This window comes from Aureobasidium melanogenum (assembly GCF_000721775.1).
Source record: "Aureobasidium melanogenum CBS 110374 unplaced genomic scaffold scaffold_6, whole genome shotgun sequence".
In the NCBI taxonomy this organism is placed as follows: domain Eukaryota; kingdom Fungi; phylum Ascomycota; class Dothideomycetes; order Dothideales; family Saccotheciaceae; genus Aureobasidium; species Aureobasidium melanogenum.
In genome coordinates, this window is record NW_024470058.1 from 462644 (window position 1) to 487588 (window position 24945).

Here is a 24945-nt window from a genome sequence, read left to right on the forward strand (position 1 = left end):
AGAAGAGTTCGCCTATAGTGATAGCATGGGTTGATGGTCGTAACAGCGAAGGTACCGTTGAGCGAAAACGAATGGGAGGCAGAGCACAGAGGTTACTTGACCGTATGACACTTACAAGGCGACGACATCAAGTGTTCACGATCACAAGAGCTGGTCAGACATCACGATTCGAGACAAGAAGAGAAGGGTTTTTGCATGGGTGCCGCCATCACAACGAACCACAGGGATATCATTTTGGTTCGACATAAAAAACGCCATTTTTTGTCCCGTCATAATGCACACCATGCAAGGAAGAATGAGAAAGGAAAGTTTGGGCAACACCGCTTTTTGTCTTTTTTATCGCTGGTAGATAGTCCGTTTTCCCGTAACCGCTTTTCCCAGACCGATCTCTCATCATTCGAACGTCACAAACGCAGAGTTAATGCATTTATGCGGCGGTGATGGCGCGGCGGTTGCGCTGAGCGCGCTGGCGGTTGTTAAGGCGGACAGCCTCACGGCCGGCAGCCTCGGGGGCCTTCTGAACGACCTCCTCGCCCTCAGTGAGGATCATCTCAATGTGGCAGGGGTTGGACATGTAAGGGTTGATCTGGAGAACATGTTAGTCGAGGGTGATGAGAGAATGGATAGAAGAGTCGAAACGTACGCGACCGTGGGCACGGTATGTGCGGCGGCGCTGCTTGGGGGCCTGGTTGACCTGGATGTGCTTGACAATCAGGTTGGAGGTGTCAAGACCCTTGGTGTCGGCGTTGGCCTCGGCGTTCTTGAGGAGCGAGAGGATGAACTCGGCAGACTTGACGGGCCAGCGGGCCTTGGAGACACCGAACTGCTTGCCTTTTGCAAATATCAATATGTATGTTCTTAAACCCAGGTGGACTTTCAATCCCCATATGCATCCTCGCAGCTGGCAGACTTACCCTGGGCGGTGCGGCCAGTGCTCCCGGCATAACGTCTCATGGGGACAGCCTCGGCGTGGTTCTTGACGTTCTCGAGGTACTGGATGGCACGGGTGACCTTCCAGCCGTTGATGGCCTGAGCGGTCTCACGGGTGTTCTTGAAAGAGACACGGAGGTAGGAACCGCGAGCGCGGGCGCTCTTGGCGTTCTCGATTTCGGTAGCGGCGTAACGGACCTGAAGGGAGAGGATGTGTTAGTCGAGAGTCGCATTCGATCATTGTGTGCGCAGAGGTGCGTTGTGTGAAAGTGCGAATTGTGAAGAGAGTCGTGGATAGGAGCATAACCGGCCAGGTGATGGATCGGACGCAGACTGGAGCGATTGCGCAAAAATCGAGACTGAGCGAGATGGGCAGAATCTGGTCGAGCGATGCGCAATCGAGCGAGGCGGCGGTCGAAACAAGCAGGTGGCCGGTCGGAGAGGGTATTCGAGCGAGTGTGCGTGTCGAACCGGCGTGTATGCGTGCGTCTCCAGTGAAAGAAAAAACTCACCATCTTGTCGTTAGTTGTCGAGTAAAAAAGTCGCGGACAAAGATCAGAAGGGAAGAAGCAATTGGCAGCAGATTGTGAAAATTGGACGTCGCAAAGCCAGGGCCTTGGCATTGTGTGCCCCAGACCGTCGCTTAGTATCTCGGTCCGCTAAGCCGACCGCTTGCGACTCTGCCTCCTCGTGTGCAGCCTTTCACTGAGTACGTCTATAGAAATGCACAATGTTTTCGGAAAGAATGTGGTTTACACAAAGAAAGTCTCAATGACGGCTATCCTCATGGTCAGACTCCACCAAATTGCTGACATGCCGTCTCTATAGCTACCATAATAACCGACCAAGAGTTGTCTCTCTTGAAATTGTCGCAGTCAATATCCAGCAGCCTACTAATGATATTGCTTACGAGGCGAATAAACCTCGTGATCACCGCTGTCAAAATCAAGTGAATCGGCCAGTCAATTTTTGTCAGATTTTTTGTTTTCTATACTACTTTAAACTAGCGATTGCGAAAGATCAGACGGGGTGGATGGACTCCAACAAAACACAAGGAAGAGTGTCTAGAGGAAGGAGAGAACAAAGCCGTGCAGGTTCTTCTGAGAACCAACCAAAGAATTCCTTCGTATGGGTCGGAAAGTCATCCAGGCGAAACATTGGACTTTTGGGTGCGGCTCTCGGCGTGCGAATCCAAAGATGACTTTTTGACGGTGACTCGGCGTGTAGCTTCGGCGTGCCTGCATTCTTCAACCTCGAGAACGTAGCACGCAGCCCTGTCGCAGTAGAAGCCATGAAGCGGTTCGTCATCTTGTGGTGGCTTGACACTCAATGCCCAAGTATCAATAGGCTCATGGGCGCCCCATCGACACACTCGAGCAAATGGTTCCAGTTCAGGAACGCATCGATCGACTACGAAATTGTTGCGGCCTTTACTAACATTTCCGTTTCTCGTCTGAGCTATGATGAATGAAGGGTCTGTGAACTCTTCTGTCATGCGGAGACCTGCAACGGAGAGATCAATCCTGTGATAGTACATCAGACTGTTCGACAAGAGAAGCTTGCGACATGCCAGAAGTTGCTGATCATGCTCGATCTTTGCTTGACGAGGACCTGCAACACGCGGAGCCGGCGCCCAACTCCTTCTTGTCCACTCATTGGCCAGCATTGCTATGTCAAACATGCCCCAAACAACATGCTTATGATTACCCTCTTTCCTCTGATGTTTCGGCAATAGACATGCAGGAGTGGCCCAGTCTGACATTGACTTCTGAGTCACGACGGGGTGTTCAGGATCAGGGATGCCTCTGTCGTCACAGATCAGAAGTTGCCCACGCAGGCGGGGGTAGGCTCGTTTCATATCTTCCCAGCTGTCATTGTTGACCGACCCTCCGTCTAATCCTGAGATGATGATGCGATACATGAATTGACTTTCAGAAGTTGGATCATCCTCGATAGTTCTCTGGGCATGTTCGGATAGTTCTTGAAGAGCTGCGGCGCACTCCTGCTGCGGGAGAAGCATATCTCGCAACGATTCGGTTCCTTGAATGTTGGGCAATGTACATCTCATATGCATGGGGTACTCGAACGATCCTTGGACATAAGGCTTTGTTTCGGGTTGCTGTTTTTGGGCTCCGAACAGAGCATTGGTCGCCTTGATGCGTGCTTCATATGTTTCGTTCAACTTCTCATGCTGAATCTCGCTTACGACATCACTATAACGAGAGATGAAGATGTGAAGCATTGCCGGGTTTTCAAGTGGGCTAGGGGTCGGGCTGCACCTCTTGGCTCGCAGTTCATTGAGATACCTTGCGCTCAATTCGCGAGCAGGGATCATTGTAGCAACCCATCTGTCCTTTTCGTTCGTATCTTGCTGGAAATGGTGGCTTTGGCGATCCAGAATAACTCGCAAAAGTCTTATGAGATTCCATTTCTCAGGAACGGGGAACTTCTCGTGCTCCATCATCTCACGAATGGGGCCTTCCATTTCTTCAACGGTCATACCTGTACGATTCTTAGGACTCGACAAAAGTCTGAAAATCAAATCTCGAATGCCGCTGATGCATGAGGGTAGGAATGATTTGGGTGAGACAATCTTCTTCTGTCGCTTGCTGAGCCGTCTGTCGTTGGCTGTCTGATCAACGGTTCGATTGCCAGCCTTGTGCTTCTTGAGAGTCTCCTTCTTGGTCTTTTCAGGAATTTCTTTATGGATCACCTTGCTTAGAGCATCAATGCGAGCTTGAGCGCGATTGACAGCATCATGGTCAGGAAGTATACCGTTTTCGGAGAGAGCGGCTTCGGAACGTTCGTTCGGCCCTTCAGTGCCTAGTAGAAGACCACGGATTGCCTCTTGAAACTTCCATCTGATGCGGATTGCAAATTCGAGGGCCTCCTTCGTGTTAATCGTCGTGTGAAATTTTTCGCCATTCATATAAATGATGGCATTGTGAGCGGAGAAAACTCCACAGTCGTTCATGTTTGCTTGTCTGGCGGGCGTCGGGCACACGACATTCTACTTCGTAACCTTCCAACCACGCATGGAAGCACACAATTCTGCAAACTGTGGCAGCACTTTCTCGGCGTATTCCTTTCGCTCTCCATCAGGAAGGCTATCGACGAAGGTGATTGTGCTTGTGGTTGAGTCGATGCCAAACATCGTCCAGTGTTGTGGGAATGAAAGCACAGCGACCACTCGAGTAGTGGTCTCCTTGAGGCCGAACGGCGCATCAATATGGTTATCGATAAAGTTGTTCAGCTGGATGAGGGTTTGTTCAGGGGTTCCAGACTGTGGCAAGACCGACCCAATAATTATGGGATCAAGAAACTCTGATCCTTCGACAAAAGTGCTCCAAGTGCACAGCTTGACCATGTTGTAGATGGTGTTGTCACTCAACCAACAAGCCAGGCCTATGTCTCCAGACGACGGCTGGAGAGCAAGGTAGTCTTGAAGGTACATGGCGTGGGTAAGGACATCTTGCAGCATGGCAATCCTTGTAACGGGCACTCCAAACTGTTCTGCCTCTTGACAAAACCTCTCTTCGACGTCCAGGCAAGACTCAGCAAACACACCCAGTGAATTGGCGCGACGAACATTGGCGTAAAGAAGGATTAATTGTCGAGCAAGCTTCTCCTCTTGTTCCTGATCATATATTTCCTTTTTCTTCTTCTCTGTAGCAGCGGGCTCGGCATCGACGTCAATAATGCTTTGCTTGTCTTGATCAACCACCTCAACATCATCGCCTGCCTCAGAGTCGTCATCTGCATCGATGTCCTCCTCGTAGCTGCCATCTGACTCGTCGCCAAAGTCGGAGTAGGCATAGTCAGACTCATCCGAGTCTGATTCATTGTCTGAATCATCAGAACTAGAGCCATCAGAACTAGAGCTAGGCCCACCGGTAGTGGCGGCGGGTGGTGTAGTCCGGGAGTTGAGGGAACTGAGGGCGCTGATGGAGCCGATGATAGCCTTGAAAGCAGGTGTTAAGACTCTCTCTACGTCTGAGCGGTTCAAAAAGTGGTCAACGCCTTCGAGAGTGGCCTTGAGGTCTTTCTCAACCTTTTTGGCTTCCTTCTGCTTGAGCTGGTTGACAGCGCTGGGTCTGGCATTCACAGGCTGGAAAAGAACTTTTCGCTTCGCCTTATCTTTCTTGCGCTGGCTACGACCAGGATTGTACTTCTTGTGCTTTTGGCAGCGGCCGTTGGGCTGACCAGGCCTGCAATCTGGGCAGTCGGCAGGAGCGCCGGCCATTGTCGTTGTTGTTGTTGTTGTTGCTGTTGTTGATGGCGGCGGGGGCGGGGGTGGGGGCAGGAGCGGCGCGGCAGTGAGTGGTGGTGGTGGGCGGAGGTGGAAGAGTTTATGTCAGGCGTGGAAGAAAGATTTAAGGTGAATGTCCGGAAGTGAGATTACAAGGAAACTAAAGTGAAGACTCAGAAGTGAAACCACCACAAGTTTGACCCATCTCCGCTGTGAGATATGGTGAATTGTAAGCCATAAAAAGGCACAGTAGTTTTTCAAAAGGAAGTGTGGCCACAGAGATATCCTCAAATTGTGTGCTCTCTCTGGATACTGCTTGTTCCCTGAAACTACTGTGCAGTCTGATAGCTACATGTGACAGCGGTAAGCACGCAGGAGACACTCGAACAACAGCACAGACCCGGAAAACTCTACCACAGATTGGAACAATTGGGAGTATTGGGAGTTGGAAGGAAAACATGATGCAACTAGAAGAGACGCCTGGAAATAAAGAGACAGGGAGAGCATCAAGATGACTGGAGCACACTTACGATTGCAGATATAAAGCCCTGCTGCCACATACCTGCGAGATGTCCCCTTTGTAGGCTCCTCTGCTTCTTGAATGTGGCAGGTGCATCAGGGTCGCTCCTTCCCGCACTGCAACATGCCTTCCTTATTAAAGTCACTCCTTCCCTCACTGTCTTCTGACTCTAATCCAACGTCACTCCGTACCATGTCAAATCTCGATCCTCTGTCTACGTATGTCTCTATGTCCGTTGAAGCTTCTCGTCTAGTGCGAATGTGAAGACTCGCTCTTACCATGATCACACCGGTTGAACTGGAGCACAAGGTACTCAACACTCTACAGCATTCGAAATCAACGAGCACAAGATGTTCGGAGAAAATCAGGCAATGACGGCAGATGAAGAGGCCTGAAGGTGATCGAGATTAGGCGCATGTGAGTAACGCTCTTTTCGTTGTTTTTGTCCTCGCAGAAAGAAGACCTCAATTTTCTCTCGTGATGAGTATAAGCCAGACAGCCCTGACGTCCGAGTCATATTGCTGTCTTGAATGATAGGCCGTACTCTGTCAGCAATGCTGTAAGAAGATCCTGGTCTCTGGTCAGTCACGCTGTATTTGTGTTGGCTTGGTGAAATATGGCTCTTACTGATTGCAGAACACCTTGGAGTGATTCAAGTTGCCACACTTTGAAGACCAGAAGCTGACACTCACCGTTTACCTTAGAGGTCGTCTACTACTACTAGACACCAGTCATTCTCTCACATCTCCAGAACATCGACATTACACTTCTTCATTCATTTCATTCTCCAACGAGTAGCTCACCAAGACAAACTGAACTTCGAGTGAATCTTGGCGACTCGCTGAGTCAGCACGGTCCGTCTTCTGGGGTCAAGCTCGAATGACGCTTGGACCACGAAAAAAGTGTGCGCTGCGCTTGCTCTCGGATTTTCCTTCAAGACTGCACATCGACTAGATCTCTTCACGTCGACGGTCCGACACATTTTTTTCACAACTCCCATACATTCCCTATACGCATAATATGGCTTTCACTCCTCGCGGCGGAGCTGGTGGACGTGGTGGACGCGGTTCGCAACTATCTTTCCAGGCTCTCTACAACGTGTACTGACAGAAAAATGCAGGCGGCTTCGGCGACCGTGGTGGCAGAGGCGGCGCTCGTGGAGGTAGAGGCGGTACGTCCCTTTCCTTCTTCAATCGGCTCAGGAATAAATGCTGACGGTACCAAATAGGTGGCAGAGGCGGATTTGGCGATCGTGGAGGCCGTGGGGGCGCACGCGGCGGCGCAAGAGGTACAAACCCTTCTTGAATGAGCTTGGAACAAGATCCTAACGATATATCAGGCGGTCGTGGAGCTTCCAGAGGAGGTGGCAGGGGTGGTACGTTCCCTTTGACCTTCCTACAAGCCCAGACAATGAATGCTAACGATTACAAACAGGAAGAGGAGGTGCAGCTGGCGCAAAGGGCGGTCAGAAGGCCGTAGTTGTATGTTACATCTTCAGGAAGCTCCAAAACCTTCAAAATACTGATAAAAAGCGCGAAGGAACCTCATCGTCACGCCGGCGTGTTCATTGCAAGAGGAAAGGAAGATTTACTCTGCACGAAGAGCATGGCGCCAGGAGTTGCTGTGTATGGCGAGAAGCGCATCACCGTCGACTCACCTGCTCCTGTCGTCGAAAACGGCGAATCTGCCGCTGCAACCAAGGTCGAATACCGTGTCTGGAACCCCTTCCGCTCAAAGATCGCTGCTGGTATCCTCGGTGGTCTTCAGGACATCTACATGAAGCCCGGCAGCAAGGTTCTTTACCTTGGTTCTGCCTCTGGTACTTCCGTTTCTCACGTCGCTGATATCGTCGGACCCACTGGTACCGTCTACGCCGTCGAGTTCTCTCACCGTTCCGGCCGTGACTTGATCAACATGGCTACTCACCGCACCAACGTTATCCCCATCGTCGAGGATGCCCGTCACCCTCTCAAGTACCGTATGCTCGTTGGCATGGTCGACTGCATCTTCGCCGATGTTGCCCAGCCCGACCAGGCCCGTATCGTCGGTCTTAACGCCCACTTGTTCTTGAAGGTCGGTGGTGGTGTCCTTGTTTCCATCAAGGCCAACTGTATCGATTCGACTGCTGCCCCCGAGGCCGTCTTCGCCCGTGAGGTTCAAAAGATGAGAGAGGAGCGCATCAAGCCCAAGGAGCAGCTTACCCTTGAGCCCTTCGAGAGAGACCACGCCATGGTTGCTGGTATCTACCAGCGCGCAGCATAAATGCATTCTCAGCAGGCTTAATCGGTCTAGTTTGGGAAGCTTTGCATTTGCATCTGTGTCACATGTGTACGATCTTGCTGATTACAAAAACGGGTGTCAAGAAGAGAGACGGCTATTTTCTCTTACGGCTTTTGGGTTACAAGTGGCGTTCTGTGGTGTCAAGACAATTCATCATCCTGGGAGTTTTACGGGCTTAAAGAGCGTGAAATGCAACAATTTTCTTATCCTTCAACTCGTGTCGTCATTTCGTCGTGAATTTATTGTCTCTATCCAATGTTGAGTGATGCTATGACAACGCTGATGCGAAGTCGTATTGTTGATCGTTGCTTCCGAATTGTTTCCCATGCCATGCCATGCGCCTTCCAAATTCATCTCCCGACCAGATTCAAAATAAGCAGGAAGCGCCCGCGTGTAGTTGCCCAATTTCTTTGCGCAACCAAGACTCCTTTTTAGGTATGTTGAACGCTCATCAAGCCTATGCAGTTGCGACTGTGCAAAAATGAAAACCACCTTGTGTATTGCTCACACATCGTCATCTTTGCCCAGAGGTTCGACGCGGATATGACAACCATTCAGCCACACCCATCTCCTGAACATGACATGTGGTATCTTCTCTTCTCCTTCCTCACCCTGTCCCAGTCCTCTTGCAATCTCATCAGCCACCTCATCAGGCAACCTGACACACAACAGTAGCCTGACCTCTGCAACACACTTCCTCACTGACAGAATGATTTCTTGCAGCTTTGGATCTTTGAGCCACAAATCCGCATTTGCCTTCTCGTTCAGACTTGGCTGCCATCTAGGTCCTCGGTAGCGAATAGTCAACTGCCGTAGCCCAGGCAAGTCACGCACGAGGCTTCTTTCTACAGCATTTGTATTGAACCAAGCAGTCCAGAGACGAGTGTCGTTGCTGCGGATGCGGAGAGTGACGTGGGGTATGAGAGATGCGAATGAGCGATTACTCAAAGCGTGAGCGAACATGTTTGCATCGCTGGGGTGGGAGAAGGCGAGGGTGTTTGTTTGGTAGAGCACGTGAGCTGCTTCTTCGTAGATGGATCGACACGTGCGCAGGAGTTGAGGACTCAGATTGTGGGACTGGTGTTCTACGGGCCAGAGGATGTTTTGACCGCTTGTCAGGAGGTACGAGTAGATCTGCAGGCGTAGATCGCGTGGTAGACGAAACAGAGGGCTTGAAGATACGGAGGGAGGGAGATTGTCGCTTGAAGGGACCTGAGTAAGGGCGTCGTGAAAATCATCTTCGTCGTTGTAGGATGAGGTTATTGAGGTCAGAGTGTTCTTGCGAAGGGTTGAGGGTCTGGTCGAGTCGAGGGCATCGATGGTGCTGACATAGGAAAGACTGCGTGTTGACAAGACCGACTCGCGCCATTGGTATGGATCTGCCATGTTGAGGTCTGCTACGCTGTAGTTTCTAGATATTGAGGGTGGAGAGATGTATGGTGTAAGCGACTGGAGCGCTGACGAGGATTGCTAGGAGCTGCTATGTACTAGTCATGTTTGTTGTTGGCCTTGGTTCATTCATTGTGTGGCTCGTTGCACCAAAGTCTCGGCTCCTTCAACTCCGAAAAGTCCAGGTGCAAGATGATGACCAACACTCCACACTCGTCCTGCCCTTTCCACTTGTAACCATCTCAGTCTTGTCTTGACATCCTTCTATGCATCACGGTAAATCTCCAATCAACAGCCAAGTAGGCAATCCACTATTATCCATGCATCCATGCTCGTGTGTTTCACAAACATTTCACCGCCGCGCTTCGCCCAATATATTCATGCAATCCTCCATGCGCTGATTGGCTCCATCCAATACCACTCCATCTATTTTGAGGCCTTGTCATGCAGCTTTGCAGCCATACAGCCTCATGCTGTATTGTGTATTTACCTATTCCGCCCTGAGCGCTTGCGCTTCAACTCCCCACTCGCTGTCATTCTCATTTCCTTGCTCTCTTTTCTCTGTCTCTCACTCTGCCCTATACTCTTACACAACATACCATACGATTGCTTCTGATCCCTGTCTTTGTTCGTCTCGCTGTTGCTTGTGTGACTAGCCCTGTCTCTGTATGCCTTTACGAAACACGTACTTCTGACCGTGCGACTGGTCCTAGCCATGACTTCCTCATCCGTCTCAACCTCAGCCACTGCTATACCTAGTCCAATTTCTTTCGCACCTTCGCAATACTGGGATGGAAATGATGGAAGGTACGAGCCTGTATTTATCACGATCCTCGAATCTCAATTGACCACTCCATAGCTGGAGCTCGTTCATGGTCCGCATAGGGACCCCTCCTCAAGACTTTCGAGTCTTTCCTTCTACTGTCGGACAAGAGACGCTCATACCTGTGCCTGAAGGCTGCACTCAAGATGATCCTGCCAACTGTGGTAGTCTACGAGGCGTCATGCCTTTCCAAGGCGATGCTGGTACTGGCTTTTTGAGCAATGCTTCAACGACTTGGACCAACATTGGCGTCTACACGACAGATCTGGAAACAAACCTTGGCATCAATGCGAATGGTGCATACGGATTTGATACTGTCGGTCTGCAAGTCGAAAATTCAGGAGGTATCCAGCAGACACATCAAGTGGTCGCAGGCATTGCCGACAAGAGTTTCATGTACGGTGTCTTTGGTTTAGGACCGAAACCATCAAACTTCTCTGTCTTGTCGGATCCGCAGCCATCATTCATGACATCCCTACGACAAAACAACACAATACCATCCAAGTCATATGGATATACTGCTGGCGCTTCTTACCGTAAGTAACACGTTCGTTCGCTAGATACGGACATGACTGACACGGTGCTAGGGTACAGCAAAGTTCTCGGCAGTCTTACCTTAGGTGGCTACGATGCATCACGAATGAATGGCAATGGCACCATCTTCCCCTTCGCCTCGGACGACTCGAAGCCACTTCAAGCAGGCGTCACTCAAATTACCGCCAGGAATACACTACTCGGCACAGCAACATTATATTCCACCGGCTACTTCTCCGTAATCGACAGCACAGTGCCACATATATGGATGCCACAAGCAGCATGCGACAATTTCGCTTCCAACTTCGGCCTGATCTATGACAACCAAACAGACCTATATATAATAAACGACACAACGCACACGAAACTTCAGCAACTGAACCCAACTATCATCTTCCAACTGTCCCCACAAACTACAGATGGAGGTCCAAGTACCAATATAGTCCTGCCATACGCCGCCTTCGATTTACAAGCAAGCTATCCTTATTACACCAACAGCACGAATTACTTCCCTATCCGAAGAGCAACGAACAACACACAGTATGTCCTCGGACGCACATTTCTACAAGAAGCGTACTTGATAGCAGACTACGAACGCAATAACTTCACCATCACACAAGCGGCGTTTGCAAATCCCATGCCTGCTCAAAATATCGTCTCTATCCTACCATCCGGCGTCAACGCAACAAACTCAACAGGAGGCGACGATGGCGTAGTCACAAGGCCATCAGCCATCCTATCACGCAACGTGATCATTGGCATTGCCGTAGGTGTCGTTGCCGGCGCTGCACTCGTCCTCTTCATCTTCGGCACAATCTTTTACGTCCGTCGTCGACGTCGCCAACGCGAGGCTCAAGCCCTGCTCGCCAATAACCCAGAATCGGGCGACTCGACACCAACTCCTCCACCTGCAGAAGTGGATGCAGCTGTCAAGCTAGAACTGCCTAGTGACTCCGAAGCTGCCTTGAACGAGATGCCCACCGGCGCTGAAAAGTATGGATGGCAGCCGCATGAGGTGCAAGGAAGTAAGGTAGAACCTAGAGTTGAGATGAGAGGAGGTTGGGAACCCCCAGAATTGGATGGGAGAAGTCTGAAGGACGGAACGAGGGGTGGTGTGTATGAACTGCAAGGCAGTGAACCTCTGCAGCAACCATTGAGAGAGGGCACAAGACGGGATGAGCGTGCTAGATTTTCTTGGGATCAGTGATCTGATTTGACTTGTGCCTGAATATAATCTCGCTCTCTAGTCCAAGCTTAATCGTTCCTTCGCCACATGCTATGCTTCGCTCCAGCTCTCTATCTTCGAGCATTGCGGCATACACGCTGGCCCGTATAACACTCGCAAAAGGCAAAAAGGTGTTCCCATGCACGGAATCGAACCATGGATCTGTCAAAGTTATGATCCGTGCATTGGTTGAATCTATTAACTAACTGTCTACTAGCCCCTCAGAGCTAGATATAGCTAACTAGCCCCTCATCGGGATAACTTTCAACCGACTAGTTTAACCGAGGTTTGCTAAACTATCCTTGTTGCTAACACTCCCTCTTAAACCTTAGTTTAACTATAGTCTAACTATCTTCTACTGCTCTCTCTAAAGCTCCTTTAACTACTATAGTCAATCCTATTAATTCTAACAACTGTCTAATCTTTTCCTCGCTTAGAGGCTTAGTAAAGAGGTCTGCTAGGTTATCCCGTCTAGAAACATGTTTAACTACTACCTTCTTACGTTTAACTACCTATCTAGTTAAATGATACTTAATCCTAATATGCTTCGATCATAGATAAAACTATGGTTCCTTACTAAGGGTAATTAAAGCCTAATTGTCCGCTTTTATTAGAAGCAGTCCTATCGTACCTTTAACTTATCTAAGTCTTCTAAGTAATTATTAAAGCTATATAGCTTCTTTAACTATAAAGAATATTACCTAAAATTCCGCTTTACACGTTAAGCTACTAATAATTAGGTTAAGTTTGCTTAACTAGCTAAAAGCTCCTCTACCGAGGGTAAAGATATAGCTACTAGTAGATTTACTAGTTCGTACGTCGTCTACGAAGCTAGAGTCGGTATAACTAATAACTCCTTCTAAGCCCTTATATATTAACCTAACATTAAGCGTTTCTTTAATATATCAGATGATTCGTTTAACTACTATCCGGTATTCCTTAGTTAGATTAGCCATATGTCGGCTAACTTATAAAACTACGTAGGTAATGTCTAGTCTAGTTAATAGCATTACAAACATTAGTTTACTAACTACCTTTTAATACTACTTAATGTCCTCTACCTTTGCTTAATAGTCTTTAGGGGTTTTAGTTAGAAACTTGCTAACTACTATAGGCATAGGTACTAGATTGCAGTTTAGTATATTAGTTAATTCTAGGATTCCTTTTAAGTAATTCGGTTAAGTAAGCAAGATCGTTTTAGCTTCTAAGTCTCGAGTTACTTTAAGTCCTAGGAAGTGCTTATAGGGCCCGAGGTCTATTATCTTAAACGTGGAGGAGAGTTATGCCTTAAGTTTGTTAATGATTTCCATATCTAGTCTAATAAGGAGGAGGTTATCTACGTAGACGACTACTATAAGGTTCCTTATAATAAATACTACTTTATTAAACTCGTATTACTTAAGGTCGAAGTTCTTTAACGTTACTAAGATAGTTTTATACTAGATCCGGGGTACTTACTTAAGCCTATATAGTACTTTCTTTAGTAAGCACACTTTACTAGGGACCTTATAGCCGTAAGGTTATTCTATAAAGATAGTTATATTAATATAACTATAGAGGAAGGCTATTATAATATCCATTTACTTAATATACTAGCCTTAAGCGGCTACTATAGCAAATAGTGCTTTATAGGTCATTAGTTTAGCGACTAAGGTAAAGGTTTCGGTAAAGTTAATACCATATTGTTAATCGTACCCTTTAACTACCTAGCGCGCTTTATACCTTATAATCTTTCTATCTAAGTCTCTCTTAATTTTATAGACCTATCGACTACTAATAATTTTACTAGTAGCCTCCGATCTATTAATAAGTATAAAAGTACTATTATCTATAAGTTACTTTAACTCGAGCTTTATAGTAGTGTCCTATTGTTAATAATCTAGTAAGTTTATAGCTTAATAGTAGTGCTATAGTTTATCCGGTTAGCTTGTCGGATCTTTAACTAAGTATAGTATAACTTTATTAGTATCGTCGCGGTTATCGTGTTTAGTATCCGAGTCCTTAACTTTAGCTAGGTTATCGTCGCTTTAATCGTCCTATTTAACTCTTTTCGTGTCTAGTTTAATGACATTAGGTTAAATATTATTATCGTTCTCCCTCTTAAGCTATTATCGTTTAACCGTATAGATATAAGGTAGGTTAAATACTTACTAAATTAGTACTTAGGAAAGGTTATTAAACACCGCTAGAGGAAGTATATTCTTAGTACTAAGCGGAGCGTCTATAATTGCTAGCATAGATAGGAGTTTCTAGTTGCTAGTCTATACTAGCTTAGTTTCTTTATTAAATACTGCTTCTAAGTAGTGCTTAACTCCTCCTATAAAGGGGTTCTAGAGTCTATATTAGTTAATTCCTTCGTAGCTAAGGAGCACTCTAATTTATCTACGTTTATCTAACTTCTTTAGATAGAGCGCTTTTAGTATAAGCTTATACGCTCTATAACTAATTCTCCTAAGATGGCTAAGGTCTAGTTTCCGCCTAGTCCATATCTCCTATAGAGTTTAGTTTAGCGCCATAGTAGGACTTCTATTATAAAGGTAAACTATAGTTTGCAAAACTTCGGCCTAGAGTACTACGTAAAGGTTACTATCTAGTATTACTACCTATACTCGGTTAAAGAAGTAGCTATTTACCCTCTCTAGTTAACTATTTTAATTCGGTTTATATAGGGCTATTAGTTCTATAATAGCACTAAAGTTTGCTAGCTAGGAGGTAATCGTTTTAGTTATAAATTTGTTATTAGATCTAACCTTCTTTAACTGTCTTCCTATGTTATTATAGGCCTATATAGCCTAGAAGCTAAGATAGCATAGGATTTCTAAGCGTGATTTCATAGTAAACATCTAGATTATTTAGGTAAAGTCATTAACTATTAGTATATAATATCGCTTTCCTATAGTAGTTAGTAGTGTAATTAGTCCTCTAAGGTTAATAGAGATTATTTCAAGTCTTTTAGTTAAACGTCGCGTCTTATTCTAGTTATTAGTTGCTTTCATTTTACCTTAAATGCACGCTATATAGCTAAAGGATTTACTACTGTCGTAGACCTAGATTCCTATAGTCTAGAGTTATGCTTTCCTAATGTTATTAATTCTAAGGTGGCCGAGTCGTTAATACTAGCGTTAAATATCCTCTATAGGGTTAATGTGCCGGGTAAAGAATACCTTTAGCACCTGGTTTTAGTAGCGTTTTTCCTAGACTTTAGCTAATTTAGTTAAAGAGGTATCTAGTTTTCTAAGCCCGCCTCCGGTACGTTTACCGGTTATAATTAGAATTATCTTACTATCTAGGGTGTCTTAAATGAATTTACACCTTCTACTAAGTAGTATACAGAATCTAATTCCTTAATCGTCCATTCGTAATTCTAATAAGAGGTTTATCCTAAGCATAGGGATATAAAGGACCTTACTTAAGCAAAGTAGTCGAATGCCTTATAGTATTTAAATAGGGAGTTTAACGACTTCTTCTCTAAGTATAATATAGTTCTTACCTCTTACTTCTACTACTAGTGGTCGTTTAAATATGTTAATTTCTACGAACTACTCTAGTTTATAGGCGATATAGTAAGTAGCTACTATATTAATTGCCTAGTCTAGTGCTTTAAATCTAGTTAGTTTAGCGGCCGTCATGAAAAAAGATAGTAGGGTTAATAGGTTACTAGGGTCGAAGCTACTCGATTTATTATCCGGCGGTGCTAAGAAAAAGGTGTACCGGAGTATTAGAGTACCCTTATTTAACTAAGGAATTAAAGGCGTACTAGCTATAGTTAAAGCTATGGTTAAATGAGCCTTTAGTTTCTTATTCTTCTTTATAGCATTTCTCTCCTTAACCTAGTCTAGTAGAAGTTAAGGGTTCTTTATCTAGCACTCGGTTAAAGTGTGTCCCATCTTTTAATAGTAGTTATACTTAATATCTAGTCTTCGTCGTTTATTACTTACCTCGAGTCGCATTATAATAACTAGCGTGTCTACTAAATAGAGAAGAGCCTTTTATCTCTCTTCTTTACGCGCTTTAAGCGCAATTTCCTTAAACGAGAGTTTACTATAATCGCTAGTAATTTATCCGTTTCTTATTAAATTAGCAACGAAGATGTCGTATTCTACGCCGAGTCTAAAAAGGAATTTAAGGGAGATATACTAGCTAGGTAGAACGAACTTTACGTCTATCCGGCGTAGCTTAGTAATAAACGTTATAAAGTACTATTCGAATTCTTCGATGTCCTTATAATCTAATAGTTTAAGTTGCTCTAATTGTTTAATAATTAACCATACTTAACTATCTCCTTAAGGCTTCGATCTCTCCTTAAGGTAAGACTAGAGGAATTAAGGACTCTTAAAGTCTTTAACTTTAATCTATATTTTATTGCTTAATTAATCTCTAATTCTAGATAAAGCATATTATATCTTTACTCTTCTAAAAGGAGTAGTTCTATCTTCTTACTCCTAACCTATTATAAGGTTATAAACGCACTCTTTTATAAGGGCGTTCTTCATTTTCCTTTTCCATTTACCCTAGTTATAGCTATATAAGGTACCTATATTAGTAAAGTTCGTTCTATTACTAAAGGGAATCTAGGTATAGTTTCCTCCATATAGGGAGTAGTATAGATAGTGTTAATAAAGAGGTTAAGGTTTAACCGTAGCTAGTTAAACTGCTAGTTAAACTAGTAGTTAGATAGGTGTTTCCCTATGTAAGTAAAAGCGAAGTTATTTTCTATTAGACATTATTCGTCGTTTATTTGCAATGTTATTAGGATATAGTTTAAAGATCGGAGTGTTAATTCGAGGTACTAGATTATTAAGGCCGGCAAAGAATCGCTAGGCCTTAGTAAGATAGTTAGGGTCGTCTCTTTCTAAGTAGCTTAGTAAAAGAGGTTCTAGCGAGGGTTCTAGTAGTAGTTTGCCGAGTTTAGGTAATCCTTAGTAGGCTTAATAGATGTCGTAGTTAAAGCGTAGTAGTTTATTAGCGCTAATATTACTTTTAAGGTTATTTACATCGATTAGACTATTATCGTATAAGCTAAGAGGGTAACCCTATAGGCTAGTTAAACTATTTAAGTTAACAGAGTGACCCTATCCTTTAGAAGTTTTACTATCTTTATTAGAAGATGCTTCTTCGTCGGAGCTACTAGGTATGTCTCCTCTATATGCTTCTACCTATCTAAGGTAAGGGCCTCTACGTTCCTAAGTAGCTACTACTACGCGCGCTACTATTCCCCTAACTACTCGAGGAGGGGTAATATCTTCTTTATAGCTAGAGAAACCGCTACTGCTACTTATAGTAGTAGACGACATAGCTAAGTGCATAGTTAAGCGTTCTAAAGCTAGTACTAAATCTATTAGTTAATCTAGGCTTATAACCTATTAAAGTTATAATCTGTGCATTGGTTAAATCTATTAACTAACTGTCTACTAGCCCCTTAGAGCTAGATATAGCTAACTAGCCCCTTATCGGGATAACTTTTAACTAACTAGTTTAACCGAGGTTTGCTAAACTATCCTTATTGCTAATAGGATCTTATCATTACGAGTGACACGCCGTACCACCTGTATAGGGTTAGTATGCTGTTACTAACAGAGGCTTACAGAGGGGCGTACTTGGCCACACGGGAGATCTTCGGCTGAATTCTGTCTACGAGGATAATAATTGAAGGTATCCTTGAACTGAGTGCATCGAGAGGCACCGCCGGGCAAGGCAATTGATCTCCATAACTACTTCCTCAAAACTTGACAACCGCTTTGCGACACCCAACCATCAAAACACATTCAAAAGATAAGAACAAACGTTTCGCGGCTCATTCAAGAGCCGTGTCCGAAAGCGAGCACTCTTCCCCAAGTCCGCATTTTGCTCTCCGCAACCCCGGTTTGACATCGTCATCCGGGGATCGTCTCTAGCCGAAATAAAGCAATGATCGTCACTCTTTCCCCTCGAAGCTTGTGGAGATCCAAGCGCATGACGACGAGCCGCACCTCTGTAACGACTTTCTTTTCCATTTCCGCGTGCTGCCGTTGCGAGTCAAACAGTGGACCAATTGAGGGGTATTAAAGACAATGCTCGTAAATTCGTATGCGCAGCTGATCAGATGAATTTGATAGGGATGTGCTCTCAAACAGCGGAAAGAGTTTGAGGCTAGTAGATGTTGATGGAAATCGGCATGGAAGAGGTGTTTATAAGAAGTCTTCTGTTTCCTTAGCTCCTCTTGTTTTCATTTTTCGAGTGCCTATTCATCACTTTGCTGCCATCGGTTCTCTCACAGAGATTCGACATTCCACGAAATAATCATGGCTTCCTCACCGTCCAGCACATCTAATTCGGATCCCGACACGATCCAAAAAGCAGAAGCAGAACACCTCGAAAATAATGCCATCAATCCTCGTTGGACACCTGGATATGGTCCCTTGTCTCGCATCCCCACTGGCGACTCTTATCTTCCTGCCTTTGGAGGTGCCTTCCAACCTGGTCTATACAAGCCCCCAACCAGCAACATCGCCAACCCTGCACCATTGGGACTGGCAGGCTTCGGCCTTACGACTTTTTTGCTTAGTCTTATCAATTTGGGGACCAACGGTGTCCATACACCTAACATCGTTGCTGGACCAGCATATGCCTATGGAGGATTGATTCAGATTGTTGCCGGCATGTGGTGAGTTTTACTCCTTAGAGGGTGTCTATTCGAAAGATGCTGACGATCTCGTCCACTAGGGAAATGGCTGTGGGTAATACCTTTGGTGCCACAGCTTTAACATCATATGGCGGCTTCTGGATTGGCTTGGGTATCATTTTCACACCAGGCGGCTTCCACATTGCAGAAGCATACGGAGGCCAAAACGAAGCTTTTTACACGGCATTGGGATTCTATCTTTACGTATGTCTCCGCCTCAGTCTTGTCACGACTCTGCACACACTCTAACACTGATCTAGGGCTGGATGATCTTTACTTTCCTGCTTTGGATTGTGACCCTAAAATCCACCGTCGCATTTTCCTCCCTGTTTTTCACTGTGTGGCTTACCTTCCTCATGCTTGCCACTGGGTATATGTACACCACCACAGTTGATGGCGTCACTGCACCCAACCAAAGCCTCAACCTTGCAGGAGGCTCTTTCGGCATTATTGCCTCGTTTATCGCTTGGTGGAATTTGTTTGCTGGTATCGCGGACAGGGGAAACAGTTTCTTCTTGATTCCCGTGTTGCACTTCCCTTGGAGTGAGAAGGGAAGATCGAGAAGAAGGTCGAAGGCTGAGAGTATTAGAGATGTTGAGAAGGGTGATTAGATGTGTAATTGCTCTCGAACATCACCAGGATAGATGATAGACAGAGATAAGTTTAATGGTAATCAGACTACGGCTGTACCGGACAGATTTCAAGTCCAAAGCTTTTGAGTGATGCACAAGTCCCACAAAACTTCTAGTCACTTCCATTTCTTGAAATCGGGACCGAACTCGCTGCTGCAACCAGATCTATCAAAAAACACATCTCAATACCAGCTTCCATCAATGGAGCCTACTGTGAGGGTGCTCTTCAGCATATGACTACGCTTTACCCCACAGAGAAGCACTATATATCAAGTACGGTGAATAGCTTCATTTCAAGCGGTTAGTCTGACCAGCGACACCGCTTGCAACTCCATCAAGAAACGAGCACAGGCAGAAAAGTCCGATCTCGCCTGTATCATCGACTTGGGAAGGCTGAACCAGGAGTAAGGAGCCAAGGGCAGTGATCCTTGGTGCTCTAACACAATCCCCGATGCGTGCGTGTGTTCACATAGAATATTGACTGCACTCACAATGAGCGAGGCAAAGCAGGGTTGGCGAGATACAAACTCAGAATCAGTGACCTCGCGCTCCTATCTCTGCTCACTTCTCTGCACGTCTCAACAGTCCAGCCATCGTCGTCTTCGTCAAGCTTGGTTGTAGTAGGGGTATTCTTGATACGCCAGCTGGTCGAACAAGTCGTTCTGGCGCCAGGAGAATGTTCGATCTACTTTGTCGAGAGTGTTGTACCCAGATAGCCGTCCGACGCAGAAGACAGAGCAGCGATGCTTGCAAGGGCGACTACCCTCAAGAGCAACGTCTGGGATGATGTGCTTTTCGTGGTCTCGAATCTCTATAAAGAACTACTTGACGTGGCGTGTGAGCAGACTGCCTATGCAGCGTGAATGTGATAGGTAAACATATGAAGACTATCGTGGAGTGAAAGGTCTGGTGACAAAATTTTGACTAGTCTGCTGCATCCTATATGCTACCAAGTATCCAAAAACGTCTCACTATCTCTTCCAAAAATTCTTCCAAGGCCAACTCAGTTACAACACGATCAGAGCTTGACGCAAGAGACTGTCTCTCCATCTTCATATAAGCTCAACACTCAAGAAGTGGTGCCGTTGATAGTCTCACTCATGAAACTAGCACCAAGTTGCTTCTGGAGAACCTGCTGAAAAACACCAATATTGTCAGTCAGCACACTCAAAATCTTAGCACCTGCAGAGCCATCGCATTCGTCAGAATGAGCGGGATTAGCACCCAAATCACGCTTCTTGAAGTTGATGCCAGGCTTGATAGTCACACAGTTGTACTGAGATTCTGCTGCCCGGAGTTGGCAGATGGTGTTGGTCTTGCAGTCACCTGTGCAAGCCGAAACGCCATAACCACGAGATTTGCGAGCATTGAACTGTTGGAACACGGCGTCGTCGTTTGAGAAGAGAGTGGTGACGTTGTGCCAGAATGCAGGTGTAAGTTCAGCAGATACTGCGGTGACCGGTGGGCTAAGCTGGGCACCGTATTGTTCCTTGACAGAGTAGTACTTCTGCCAGGTTGGCCCATTCTGATAGGTAGGAGAGGAAAGGTTGGCAATGTAGACGGTGTAGTCCAAGATGCCGAATGTGACGGGATCGACAGAGTAGACACGGAAAGTAGGATTGCCAGATGTGGGAGTCAGAGCAGGAGCGATGTACGACACGTCGATGGCGTTGGCAGATGTCTGGGCTGTGTAGTTCGAGTAAGTGATCATGAACTCATCTCTGTGGGTGTGGCCGTAAAACTGCGCACTAATGGTGGCACTGTATCTGGTGACAATCTGGTTGAAGTAGTTCGAAGCATCGTGAAAAGTATCGCCGGAACCCATGGGCATGTGTCCAGTTAGCCAGACACGCTCACCAGCTTTCTCAGCAGCGTCAAGCTCAGAGACAAGCCAAGCCAACTGACCACTAGGATCAGTTTCCATGGGCTCTTCGTATAGCCAGAAGTTTTGCTTGTAGTACAGATTGCTGTTGAAGGAAATGATGCGAAGGTTAGTGTTTGGGTTCTTGACCGAGTAGGCACCGAACTTGTCAGCTTCGGTGGCAGCTGCAGAGCCAATCCACTTGGTCCAGGCGGTGGACAAGGTGTCATAGACCCATTGACTCGAGATTGTGGTATCGACAGCAGCAGGAGGGAAGCTGTTGACAGGAGCAGCATCGTGATTACCTACAACTCCGAAGATAGGCATACCAAGAGTGTTCATGAGCGAGTATGCGTTGTTGAGATCGCCTGTAACCTCAGTCTGGTTTACAAGCCAGACTGCGCCCTCTACCACATCGCCAGTGAAAAGAGAGAAGGCTGCATCTGGTACAAGAGTCTTGATTGCGTTGTACATGCTCTGCTCGAGGATGCGTGGGCTGTCGCACTTGTTGTTGCCATAAGCACCAGCAGGGAACTGCGTGTTTCCTGGAGCATCAGCATTCGTGTACGGGCGGCAACAGATATTCTTGGTGCAGTTGTAGTTGGCGCCAGTTTCGTAAGAAAGGTCAACGTGGATGTCACTGTAGTGGACGACCTTCAAAGGGGTCTTGCCACTAGGTGGAGGACGAGCAGCCCCAGCAGGCTTCGCCGAGGGGAACGAGACAGTGTAGGGTGTCACAGCTGGGTAGTCGCAAAGACCAAAGATGGTACCGCAGAAAAGCTTAGCAGTGTGCGAGCCGATCTTCATTTGACGAAGGTCGTGAGCCAAGATGGGCCCCTCAAGTCCAATCGCACCAGCGCATACATCGGGATCCTCTGTCTGTATATATGTCAGTTTTCAGAATTCGTACAAGCCTTCCTGGAAGAACTTACTCCAAGCGACTGACAGACTGAGGTGATGACATCGACAAAGGCATCGTTACCAACGTGAGCAAGAGCCTGGAGGACACCCAACAGAGACTTTGAAATTTAGCTCATGTCGCTGCTAATTGAGCTGCGAGAACCAGACCTGGCAGGCTGTACAAGTGGCAGCGTTCTTGATGTCATCCAAGATATCGCTCACAGTGTCTCTCTTCTGGATTGAAGTAGCAAAAATTGATTGTGCAAACAAAAAGCCCGCTGACACAAGAGGCAGGAGCTTCATGATGATCGAATCTCCTGTGGTAGGTATGCTTGGAGAGTCTTCATCTCGGTCGTGCCTACCTTGACATTTTATACTTGCAAATTGTGCTACGCGACATGTTTACCTCCTCGACCAAGTCTTTGTCTGTGAACATGCTTGTGTCGATCGCTAGTCAATAGTCTCGCGCGTGCAGGCTATGGTCGCGACATGATAGAGCATCACAAGCACGACTAGCATGCGAATCTTGGCACGTGTACTGCACGCAGTCTTTTTACTTGACCTCGATGCGAGATAGGCTGAGAAAGCTTGCATGTTTGAATTACAGGAGAAGAAGTTGTGCTTTGATCTGCAGACTCGCGAGGCGGGTGATGAATCCTCGGACTTTTGCAACCGAATCTCGCTCCAGGTTGCCTCTCTTTGGCTGCGTCGATTGCACCTTCCGTCTTCTTCTAAGGCCTTATTTTATGCGAGCCAACCGGAACGCTTATCACAACACATGTTCTTGAACTCATCAGACCTTATGCTGAAACAGTTGGCAGGCCGGCTGATTGAGCGATGCGGCATAAATGCAGACCGCTTAGTTACCGACCTGCGAACGACAGAAGCTACGCGCCTCAAGCACGTTTTCATCTATTCTTGAAGCACATCTCGCGAACAAGCATCCATCTCATACCAAATTTCGCTTGCATGACCTCCTAGCTTCCGTCGATACGCCAGAAACCATGAATCTAGTGCAGGTGATCTCTTATAAAGATGCAGCAGCGCATATGTTTCACAATCTCCAACAAGCCTAAGTCGCAAAGCTAACCAACATGGGCCTCCTTACAATTGCCACCTTGGCCAATTGCTTACTCTTGACCGCAAGTGTTGCTCAAGCAGCTACATCTGACCCCACGCAGCAGCTCGGAGGAAACAGCCCTTGGTTTCCAGGCCCCGATGTCAACGACATTCCTTACGAGGTGCCTGATGGCTGCTCAGTGGACATGGCCGCATTTGTGTCTCGTCACGCCTCAAGATATCCAGACCCAGGCGCCTACAATGGGTGGGTAGCACTCGCTGAAAAGGTTTGCTTTTGTCTCGTGCAATGTGTCATCAAACATCGGTACTGATCGAAACAGATTCAAGCTGCCCAATTCACTGCCATAGGAGATTACAGCTTTATCTCATCGTGGAAGCCTGTACTTCGCAATCCGGCTGTTGAGATCTCAGACATCTCCATCGGAGGATATAAGGAGTTGTATGACATGGGTGTTGCTTATCGCTGGAGATATCCTGACTTCTATACCGAAAACACTCCTTTCTCGATCTTTGCTAACCAATACCCTGCTGCACCAAGAGTCGTTAACTCGGCAAGGTGAGCTATCTCTGGCAATTCTTTTCTTGTCTAGTCTGACCAAATCCTGCAGACTCTTCGCTAGAGGATACTTAGGACCCAACTCTACTTACGGTGATGTCTATGTGCTCAAGTCCAATATCCCGGCATCTATCGCAAACTCTTTGGCTCCTTCAGACTCTTGTCCCACATACAGCGACAACGGTGGTGGTGATAACCTCACAACCTGGAACAACTTGTACCTGCCTGCTGTCACCAAACGCATCAACAGCCACATTCATGGCAACCTTACTTTCACCGACTCCGACATCACTAATTTCCCATACTTGTGCGGGTTTGAGACGCAGATCACTGGCCGCAGATCGCCATGGTGTAACATTTTCACTGACGACGAGCTTCGCAAATACGAGTACGCACAGGACCTGCGCTACTACTATGGTTCTGGTGTGTGGAGTCCACTGGAGGTTCAGATGTTCTCTTCTTGCTGACTGCTCTGACAGGTCCTGGCTCGGGCAAGAACTACACGCTGATGCAACCCGTTCTCAACGCCATCGTTCAGAGACTTGTCGATGGTCCCAACAAGACATATGTCAACAGCAACGGCCAGTCATGGACACCAGGTCCGCTCATCCCCATGTTCACCAACGATGGTCAGATCAACCAGCTTGCTTCCGAGATTGGTGTCTTTGATCAGCAGAAGCCTCTGCCCAGCACCAAGATCCCCGACGACCAGGTATCGATCCCTCGGTGCTCCTCATTAACTTCAGCCCTGCTAATACTGTTGCATTCTCAACAGCTCTACATTGCCAGTCACTACGTAACCATGCGTGGTACCATCAACTTCGAGCGTCTGACTTGCTCAGACCAAAAATACGTCCGCATCACACTCAACGATGCCGTCTATCGTAAGTCAATCGAACCGAAGCCATCACGCTACATGGACTGACAGTGCCTAGCCGTACCCTCTTGCCAAAGTGGTCCTGGAAAGTCTTGCCCGCTCGAAAGCTATGTTGCACTGATTGCTCAAAAGAGCAAGTCTCAAGGCACTTTCGTGCAGACATGTGGTCTTACAAACTCGACTGCTCCTGCTGCAAAGACAAACACTGCCACCTTCTTGATTGACAATGCATTGTCTTCGGAGTATGTCGTGAAGCCTTAGGTGGCTGATAGAAAGATTGTAGATACTGTTTTTAAGTCTTATAAACAGAAAACTGTAGCTAGATTAGTATTATTGCGGCAATTGTCAAGACTAGATCTCAAGACGTGTATCAATTAGATTCTGGCTGATGATTGATTTCGGCCGAAAATATAATACGTCCTGTCGCG

At 46.5% G+C, this 24945-nt stretch overlaps 8 protein-coding genes across 8 annotated transcripts; 4 read left to right on the forward strand and 4 right to left on the reverse strand.

Annotated features, from left to right (window-relative positions):
• Positions 1-427: 427 nt before the first annotated feature.
• Positions 428-1445, reverse strand: M437DRAFT_74066 (ribosomal protein L17; the record flags this gene model as incomplete). Its single annotated transcript, XM_041026169.1, has 4 exons — positions 428-586; positions 644-831; positions 915-1128; positions 1443-1445. 4 exons carry the CDS (start codon positions 1443-1445, stop codon positions 428-430), a joined length of 564 nt encoding a protein of 187 aa, XP_040881252.1.
• A 626-nt stretch (positions 1446-2071) lies between these two features.
• Positions 2072-5173, reverse strand: M437DRAFT_44749 (uncharacterized protein; the record flags this gene model as incomplete). Its single annotated transcript, XM_041020963.1, has 2 exons — positions 2072-3940; positions 4001-5173. The coding sequence occupies 2 exons, from the start codon at positions 5171-5173 to the stop codon at positions 2072-2074; spliced, it is 3042 nt and encodes a 1013-aa protein (XP_040881253.1).
• A 1405-nt stretch (positions 5174-6578) lies between these two features.
• On the forward strand, positions 6579-7961 carry M437DRAFT_74068 (Fibrillarin; the record flags this gene model as incomplete). Its single annotated transcript, XM_041026170.1, has 6 exons — positions 6579-6603; positions 6820-6870; positions 6928-6987; positions 7039-7074; positions 7134-7180; positions 7239-7961. 6 exons carry the CDS (start codon positions 6579-6581, stop codon positions 7959-7961), a joined length of 942 nt encoding a protein of 313 aa, XP_040881254.1.
• Positions 7962-8483: 522 nt separating this feature from the next.
• On the reverse strand, positions 8484-9365 carry M437DRAFT_64785 (uncharacterized protein; the record flags this gene model as incomplete). The annotated part of the gene is made up of 2 exons (XM_041024478.1): positions 8484-8637; positions 8686-9365. 2 exons carry the CDS (start codon positions 9363-9365, stop codon positions 8484-8486), a joined length of 834 nt encoding a protein of 277 aa, XP_040881255.1.
• A 718-nt stretch (positions 9366-10083) lies between these two features.
• Positions 10084-11932, forward strand: M437DRAFT_74070 (acid protease; the record flags this gene model as incomplete). Its single annotated transcript, XM_041026171.1, has 3 exons — positions 10084-10175; positions 10228-10727; positions 10779-11932. 3 exons carry the CDS (start codon positions 10084-10086, stop codon positions 11930-11932), a joined length of 1746 nt encoding a protein of 581 aa, XP_040881256.1.
• Positions 11933-18231: 6299 nt separating this feature from the next.
• On the forward strand, positions 18232-19222 carry M437DRAFT_45150 (uncharacterized protein; the record flags this gene model as incomplete). The annotated part of the gene is made up of 3 exons (XM_041021031.1): positions 18232-18593; positions 18653-18815; positions 18872-19222. The coding sequence occupies 3 exons, from the start codon at positions 18232-18234 to the stop codon at positions 19220-19222; spliced, it is 876 nt and encodes a 291-aa protein (XP_040881257.1).
• A 1090-nt stretch (positions 19223-20312) lies between these two features.
• Positions 20313-22307, reverse strand: M437DRAFT_44889 (acid sphingomyelinase; the record flags this gene model as incomplete). The annotated part of the gene is made up of 3 exons (XM_041020986.1): positions 20313-21983; positions 22037-22123; positions 22173-22307. The coding sequence occupies 3 exons, from the start codon at positions 22305-22307 to the stop codon at positions 20313-20315; spliced, it is 1893 nt and encodes a 630-aa protein (XP_040881258.1).
• A 791-nt stretch (positions 22308-23098) lies between these two features.
• Positions 23099-24778, forward strand: M437DRAFT_44789 (phosphoglycerate mutase-like protein; the record flags this gene model as incomplete). The annotated part of the gene is made up of 6 exons (XM_041020967.1): positions 23099-23350; positions 23405-23640; positions 23693-24063; positions 24120-24352; positions 24416-24524; positions 24576-24778. The coding sequence occupies 6 exons, from the start codon at positions 23099-23101 to the stop codon at positions 24776-24778; spliced, it is 1404 nt and encodes a 467-aa protein (XP_040881259.1).
• Between the last annotated feature and the right edge of the window lie 167 nt (positions 24779-24945).